Source organism: Myiozetetes cayanensis, unplaced genomic scaffold (assembly GCF_022539395.1).
Source record: "Myiozetetes cayanensis isolate MyiCay16 unplaced genomic scaffold, myiCay2020 scf1308, whole genome shotgun sequence".
Classification (NCBI taxonomy): Eukaryota; Metazoa; Chordata; class Aves; order Passeriformes; family Tyrannidae; genus Myiozetetes; species Myiozetetes cayanensis.
This window is the reverse complement of record NW_026086947.1, coordinates 1744-10124: the sequence shown is the minus strand read 5'-3', so window position 1 is coordinate 10124 and position 8381 is coordinate 1744. Positions and strand designations below refer to the sequence as shown.

The following is an 8381-nucleotide window of genomic DNA, read 5'->3' as shown; positions in this document are numbered from 1 at the left end:
CCTTGGGCAGGGGGGATGTTGGGGGTCTGGGGATTGAGGGAATGGATTGGGAGGGGGCAGGGGATGGGGGCTCTGAGGGGTGAAATGGGGACCCTTGGGCAGAGGGGATGTTGGGGGCAGGTCGGGGATGTTGGGGGGATTGAAGGGAATGGATTGGGAGGGGGCAGGGGGATGGGGGGCTCTGAGGGGGTGAAATGGGGACCCTTGGGCAGGGGATGTTGGGGGTCTGGGGATTGAGGGAATGGATTGGGGGGGCAGGGGGATGGGGGCTCTGAGGGGTGAAATGGGGACCCTTGGGCAGGGGGATGTTGGGGTATGTTGGGGGTCTGGGGATTGAAGGAATGGATTGGAAGGGGGCAGGGGATGGGTGGTGTGTTCTGAGTCATGGTGGGGGATATGGGGGTGTCATTCTGTGGCCTGGGAGGGGGTGCTCTGGGTGCCAAGGGAGGACCCCAACCCTGTTCCCCCCTCCCCTCAAAAAGGTGCAGACCCACCTGGAGAACCCGACCCGGTACCACCTGCGGGCGGCCCAGCGGCAGCAGGTCCGGCAGTACCTGAGCTCCGCCCTGGGCCGGGACTCCCAGCCCCCCGGGACTCCCCGCCCGCGCCCCCACCCCACACAGCCCCTCGCTGCTCCACATCGGCCCCGGCTCCGAGAAGGAGGTGAGGGCTGGGGGGAGTCCCTGGGGGGGCGTCAAGAGGGGCCATGGTGTCACCTGGGGGGTGGCCTTGGTGTCACCTGGGGGGTGGCCAGGATGTCACCTGTGGGGTGGCCGTGATGTCACCTATGGGGTGGCTGTGGTGTCACCTGTGGGGTGGCTGCGATGTCACCTATGGGGTGGCCATGGTGTCACCTGTGGGGTGGCCGTGATGTCACCTGTGGAGTGACCGTGTTGTCACCTGTGGGGTGGCTGCAATGTTACCTGTAGGGTGACCCTGATGTCACCTGTGGGGTGGCTATGATGTCACCTATGGGGTGGCCGTGGTGTCACCTGTGAGGTGGTCGTGATGTCACCTGGGGGGTGGGCGTGATGTCACCCATAGGGTGGCCGTGGTGTCAACACTGGGGTGCTGGCAGTGCTGAGGTGGCACGAGGGGGTCAGGGGGTCATCCTGTGGCGTCAGGTGGCGTTCCCTGATGCCAGTTTAGGGCATGGTGACACAATACGGGGATGACGACGGAATATTAGGGGTGGTGACGCAATAGGGGCAGCGATGACGCAATACAAGGAGATGATGACGCAATTGAGGGACGTGATGACGCAACCCATGGCTTGGTGATGCAATGGGGGTGGGGGGTTGACTATGCCATATTGGGCCTAGTGACACGACAGGGGGGTGGTGACAGAGTTTGGGGGCAGTGACAGTTTGGGGGCAGTGACACAGTTTGGGGGCAGTGACAGTTTGGGGGGCAGTGACACAGTTTGGGGGCAGTGACAGAGCTTGGAGGCAGTGACAGAGTTTGGGGGCTGTGACACAGTTTGGAGGCAGCAGTGACACAGTTTGGGGGCAGTGACAGAGTTTGGGGGCAGTGACAGAGTTTGGGGGCAGTGACAGAGTTTGGGGGCAGTGACAGAGTTTGGGGCTGTGACACAGTTTAGGGAACAGTGACACAGTTTGGGGGGGCAGTGACAGAGTTTGGGGCAGTGACAGAGTTTGGGGGTGGTGACACAGTTTGGGGGCAGTGACACAGTTTGGGGGACTGTGACACAGTTTGAGGGGTAGTGACACAGTTTGGGGACAGTGACACAGTTTGGGGGCAGTGACAGTTTGGGGGCAGTGACAGTTTTGGGGGCAGTGACAGTTTTGGGGGCTGTGACACAGTTTGGGGTGGCAGTGACACAGTTTGGGGGAGCAGTGACAGTTTGGGAGGGCAGTGACACAGTTTGGGGGTGGTGACACAGTTTGGGGGGGCAGTGACAGTTTGGGGGGGCAGTGACAGTTTTGGGGGCTGTGACAGTTTGGGGAGCAGTGACAGAGTTTGGGGGCAGTGACAGTTTGGGGGGCAATGACACAGTTTGGGGGCAGTGACAGAGTTTGGGGTGGCAGTGACAGAGTTTGGGGGGGCAGTGACAGAGTTTGGGGGGGCAGTGACAGAGTTTGGGGTGGCAGTGACACAGTTTGGGAGGGCAGTGACACAGTTTGGGGGGCGATGATGATGCCATACAGGGGGTCGTGACGCCCCACAGGGGCTGGGGACACGATCCCTGGCCCATGGGGGGGTTGGGGGGCTCTGGGTGGGACCGCCCTGACTCAGATTTGCCCTTTCCCGCCCCGAGCAGATCGATGACGTCATCGATGAGATCATCAGCCTGGAGTCCAGCTATGACGAGCTGCTGAGCTTCGGCCCGGCCGAGGGGACCCTCCAGCTCCCCAGCACGGTGAGGGGGGGCTGGGGGGGGGGACTGACAAGCCACACCCCTTATTTGTGACTTTGGGGCGGGGCTAATGGACCACACCCACTTTGGGGTGGGGCCTACCAACCCACACACCCCTTGGGTGTGGCTTGGGGGTGGGGACTGGCAGGCCACACCCCCTTTGTGGTGAGGATGGCAAACCACGCCCCTTTGTGTTGTGTGGAGGCGGGGACTAACAAGCCACACCCACTTTTCTCCTAAAGGGGCGTGGCATGGTCAACACCCCACCCACCTCTTCTCATTGGCCGTAAATGCAGGGTGGGGTAGCTCAGCTGGGGGTGGGGCTTAGTGTAGCCCCACCCACTGGAGGCGTGGGAGGGCGTGGCTCTGGTCCATATAAGGCAAGAGGGTGTGGCCTAAGGGAGGGTGTGGTTCATCCTTATTTGGTTGGGTGGGCGGGGCTTACCAAAGTAGGCGTGGCCAAACCGGGTGGACCCCACGGTGGGCGTGGCCTCACCACACCTGGGCGGGGCCTCCACCCACCCCCTGCTCCACCCTGGGGGAGGGGCTGGACACACCTGAGGGGTGGGGTGGGTGGGCGTGGCCGGCGTGGGCGTGGCCTGGGTGACCCCACCCTGTTAACCCCTCAGCTGCCGGCGGCCCCCGGACCCCTCCTGGAGGTTTCAGCCCCCAGGGCGGCAGCAGCTCCTGCCCAGCTGAGCTGCCCCGGGTCAAGGCTGAGCTCTCAGGTACGGGGGGGGCTCCTTTTTGGGGACAGGAGGGGACACGAGGGGCGTCCTGAGCCGGGGGGGGGTTCTTAAGGGACCTGGGATTGGGGGAGGGTCATTACGGTGGGGAGGGTCCCAGCTGGGTCTAGGGGTGTCCTGGTGGGGGCTATGGAGGCAGAAAGGGCTTGGCAGAGTCTTTGTGGGGAGCCCAAAAACAGGTGTGGGGGGTGGGGGTTATGGGGTCCCTGGGGGGTTCAGGGGTTAAAAGGGGTCAGGGGGTTCAGTGCAGTGGGGAAAGTTCCCTGGTTGGGGGACAGGGGGCAGAATTTGGGGGGTGGGTGGGGGTTATGGGGTCCCTGGGGGGTCTCTTCAGGGGTTAAAAGGGGTCAGGGGATTCAGTGCAGTGGGGAAAGTTCCCTGGTTTGGGGGAGGGAGGGGGCAGAATTTGGGGGGGTTCCCTGGGGAGTCCCAAATGGGCAGGGAGGATCAAAGGGGTCTCTGTCGGGTGGGAGGGAGAGTCTGGGGGGGTCCCTGGGGAGTCCCAAATGGGCAGGGAGGATCAAAGGGGTCTCTGTCAGGTGGGAGGGAGAGTCTGGGGGGGTCTCCTCTCCGTGGGGGTCGTTGATTGTGTCCCCCCCACCCCCAGAAACGGAGGCGAAGGCGCTGCTGAAGGAGCGGCAGAAGAAGGACAACCACAACCTGAGTGAGCTGAGGAGGGGGGGACCCCAGGGGGGCTTAGGGGGGGTCTGGGGGGGTTCACAGGAGGTCTGAACTGTGTGTGGACCCCCCCAAACCCCCCCACCCTCCCCCGCAGTCGAGCGGCGCCGGCGCTTCAACATCAACGACCGGATCAAGGAACTGGGGACCCTCATCCCCAAATCCAACGACCCGTGAGTGGGGGGACCCCTGGCACGGCTGGGGGGGCACTGGGACCCCCAGGGTGGGGCCTGGGAGGGACCCCGACATCCAGGGAGCACCCTGGGAGGGACCCTGGGAGGGACCCTGAAATCCAGGGACCCTCAGAGTGGGGTCTGGGAAGGACCCCAACATCCTGGGACCCCCAAGGCAAGTCCTGGGAGGGTCCCCAACATCCAGGGAGTACCAGGGTGGGGTCTGGGAGGGACCCCAACATCCTGGGACCCCCAGGGCAGGTCCTGGGAGGGTCCCCAACATCCAGGGACCCCCAAGGCGAGGATTCTGGGAGGGACCCCAACATCCAGGGAGCACCAGAGTAGGGACCCTGGGAGGGACCCCAACATCCTGGGACCCCCAGGGTGGGGTCTGGGAGGGACCCCAACATCCAGGGAGCACCCTGGGAGGGACCCTGGGAGGGACCCCATCATCCTGGAGCCCCCAGCGTGGGGCCTGGGAGGGACCCCAACATTCAGGGAGCACCGTGGGAGGGACCCCAACATCCAGGGAGCACTAGAGTAGGGACCTGGGAGGGACCCCATCATCCTGGGACCCCCAGGGTGAGCCCTGGGAGGCTCCCCAACATCCAGGGAGCACTAGAGTAGGGACCCTGGGAGGGACCCCATCATCCTGGGACCCCCAGGGTGGGTCCTGGGAGGGTACCCCAACATCCAGGGAGCACCAGGGGAGGGACCCTGGGAGGGACCCCATCATCCTGGGACCCCCAGGGTGGGTGTTGGGAGGTACCCCAACATCCAGGGACCCCCAGAATGGGGTCTGGCAGGGACCCCAACATCCAGGGACCCCCAGAGTGGGGTCTGGCAGGGACCCCGACATGCTGGGAGCACCAGAGTAGGGACCCCAACATCCTGGGACCCCCAGGGTGGGTCCTGGGAGGGACCCCAACATCCAGGGAGCACCAGAGTAGGGTCTGGGAGGTACCCCAACATCCTGGGACCCCCAAGGCAGTCCTGGGAGAGTCCCCAACATCCAGGGAGCACCAGGGGAGGGACCCCGACATCCAGGGCCCCTCAGGGCAGGTGGCAGCGGGACCCCAGCACCCAGGGCCCACCCCACCCCTCCCTTCCCGGCAGGGAGATGCGCTGGAACAAGGGCACGATCCTGAAGGCGTCGGTGGATTACATCCGCAAGCTGCAGAAGGAGACCCAGCGCTCCCGGGAGCTGGAGCTGCACCAGCAGCGCCTGGAGCAGGCCAACCGCAGCCTCCAGCTGCGTGTCCAGGTCTGGGGGGGGTTATTTGGGGCTGGGGGAGGTCAGATTCGGGATGGGAGGGGCTGGAGAGGAGCTGGGAGGCTCCACGGGGAGACCCCCACGGGGCCGGGGTGGAGGAGTTGGGGGGGGGTCCAAGTTGGGGGTTTTAGGGCTGGGGAGAAGTGGGGGGACTGCAGGGTGGGGAGGGGGCTTTGGGGCTGTTAAGGGATCGGGGGGAGCAGAATCCAGGGAAGGGAGATGGAGGGATCTGAGGGGGGTCAATCTGTGGGAATTGGGGGGTGTGTTTGCTGAGCTCCCGCGTCCCCCAGGAGCTGGAGCTGCAGGCGCAGCTGCACGGGCTCCCCCTGAGCCCTCCCGTGGCTCCGATGGCTGAGGGGGGCTGCGAGGAGGCCTCCGGGGGCCCCCCCTTCCGCCCGGGACCCCCCACCCCCAGTGCCTCCTGGACCTGGCGGGGGCCGATGAGCTGCCCTCGGAGCTGAGCCTGCCCCTGGACCTGGGGGGGCCCGAGGGGAGCCTGGACGACATCCTGATGGACGACGCGGGGGGGCTGTCACCTCTCGGCCCCCCCGGCGCCCTCCTGGCCTCCCCCGGGCCCTCCCGTGCCTCCAGTCCCCGCAGCAGCCTCAGCATGGAGGACGAGACCTGAGCACCGCCCTGGGAGAGGACCCTGGGGCGGAGCCCTTGGAGGGACCCTCCCCACCACGCGACCCTTTGAGGGACCCCCCCTACACCCCCTTTTTGAAGCCCCTTCCCCCCACCCTCCCTGCAAGGCGCCGGTCTCGGGTGGGGCCCCACCGGGTGCCGTTTTAAGGCTCTTAAAACGGGCAAGCTTTTTTTTTTTTTTTTTAAACGACGGCGCCGGCCCTTTGAAGCTGCTGCCGCTGTGTTGCCCTTTTAAGGTGTCCCGTGTGTGACCCCCACCACGCCCCTTTAGGGAGGGTGTGGCTCCTTTAAGGAGGGAGGGGAGGACCCCCCCTTTACCCCGTGGTGTAGCCCATTTAAGGCGCTGGCGTCGTGGCCTCACCTGGGCGTGGCCCTTTAAAAGCCCCGCCCCCCTCATGGCCTCCCAGGGCCCGCCCCTTTCTGGCTCTCCTCCAATCCGTGAGCTCCTGGGGGGCTGGACCCCCTTCCCGAGCCGCGAAGCCCCGCCCTCTTCGCTGTCACTCAAGCCTCGCCCCGCCCACCACTAACCCCGCCCTCTTTTAGAGGCCCCGCCCATCCACTCCACTTAAAGGGGCCGCTCCCCTTTTCCCCTCCTCCCACCCACCCATTTTGTACTAGACCCTCACGCGGGAAATAAACAGTTTGTTAACGACGGAGCGCCGTGTAAATTAAACCCAAAAAAAAACCACCCAAAACAAAAAACAGGGGAGAAACGAGTTAGGGTGAGCCCTACCAAAACATCAGCGTGTCATCGACACTCATTTCCCCGCGTGGAACCCGAAACCCGACCCACGTGGAACCCGAAATCCGACGCTGCACCAGCTGCTGAGAGGAAACGAGCTCCGTCCCTGCCTGAAACGGGACAATTCCCACCCCTCATTCCACGACAGCTCCCCCCAAACCCCGTCCCCTGCCCTGTCGGTTTATCTGGATGGATTTACACACGGATTTACGCACCCCCCCGAGTCTCTGGAGCAGCAGCAAAAAGTCCATAAAACCTCCCCATAAAACCTCCCCCCCCCCAAAAAAAAACATCTGGCGAATCCACTCGTCCCCTGCCTCCGCTGCCCCTCCCCGAGGACACCACGGGTGACATCCCTGTGTCTTCCACGCGGGACAGACGGTGTAGGGGGGGTTGTTGGATTGTTGGTCCTGGTTCCACCCCTCGCCCAGTTTATCCCAGTTCGTTTGGCTCGTTAATGGGGCGATTGTCAGGCACGGGTGGGGCAGAGGTGGCCGGCACAGAAGTGACAATACCCAGCGTTTCAGGGTTGTTGCCACCATCCGGTTTGGATTCCCGGATCGTTTGTTTTCCTGGAATATTTTATTTCTCTCATTCCTGGATTCCCACCCCAAAAAAAATGAAAGGCCCGTTCTCCCACGTCAGCGGGATGGATTTGCCTTTATCCCCTTCCAGCAGGAGGGGAAAAAGCTTGGATTGGGCAGATCCTCACTCCACGTGCATCCCGATGTTTGAAGGTCCCGGCAGCTCCATCCTTTCGGTCTTTCCGGAGGCCGGAATATGGGAGTGGAGGTTGCCTGCGACTACAAACTCTTTAAACACATCTGAAATGCATCAAATGCATCAACCAGATCAAAAATACAGAAGACGTTTAAAGTGGGAGCGGGCAGGGAAGGCGCTGAGGGGTTGATAAGGATCAATAATATAAAATATGGGAAATTTAATCTGTTTTTGACCAGTGAAAGGTCCCCGCGGAGGGGTGCACCGTTCCCGGAGGCACTGCAATACCGGGACGATGCGCGGAGCGGAGGGAGCAAGCTCCGGGTCCAACTCCCGCGCCCAAAAATCCGTTTAATATAAAGTCCTCTCATCGAGGACGTATCAGATATTAAACTGATAAGAACAGATACTACACTTGATCTTAGCCAAAAGGCCGAGAAGCGATAACTCCACCTCTCACACGGCCCCAACCGGCCCCCCAAAGCCCCCCATGGACCTCACGGTGACCCCCGAACAGCCTTCACACCCCTTTTTATTCCCACCGGCGCTATCGCCCCGCTTAAATTCCCACCTCCCACCAGCGTCCCGCGCTCACGATACCCCAAAAACTCCCAAACCCCCTCAAATGACGCTCCCAGAATTCCATTCGCGTCGCCCCGTGGTTTAATTTGCATAAACGCGGCTCTTTTATGACATAACCTCTCCCCTCTACAGGCCCCGCCCACACTCTCAGTACCGCGAGCTGATTGGTCACCTGCGTGCTGTGATTTGCATTCGCTCCGCCCCCTGGAGCTCCCGCAGAATTATTTCGCGCTGCCCAGCGTCTCATTAGCATAACCCCGCCCCCAACACACCGAGACCCCGCCCTCTTCCCCTGAGCAGAGATGTCTTTAATTGGCTGAATTTGACGCTAATTATGAGTCTAATCACAGGCCTAACTGGGACCCCAACCCTAACCCGGGCCCTGATCACAGCGACTACCCCAACCCTAAACATGACCCTAATCCCAGCCCAAACTCTCACCCTA

At 62.7% G+C, this 8381-nt stretch overlaps 1 protein-coding gene and 1 non-coding gene across 2 annotated transcripts; one reads left to right on the top strand and one right to left on the bottom strand.

The window, feature by feature from the left end:
- Window positions 1-482: 482 nt before the first annotated feature.
- LOC126636531 (transcription factor E3-like) lies at window positions 483-6840 on the top strand (the record flags this gene model as incomplete). The annotated part of the gene is given in 9 exon segments (XM_050308829.1): window positions 483-577; window positions 579-663; window positions 2282-2380; window positions 3007-3046; window positions 3049-3105; window positions 3731-3787; window positions 3899-3974; window positions 5091-5238; window positions 5538-6840. Coding segments are annotated over 9 exon segments (828 nt in total), but the record flags the coding sequence as incomplete, so codon positions are not given.
- A 768-nt stretch (window positions 6841-7608) lies between these two features.
- Window positions 7609-7799, bottom strand: LOC126636532 (U2 spliceosomal RNA). The gene has a single exon (XR_007628052.1). It is a non-coding gene; the product is annotated as a U2 spliceosomal RNA (small nuclear RNA).
- Window positions 7800-8381: the final 582 nt, after the last annotated feature.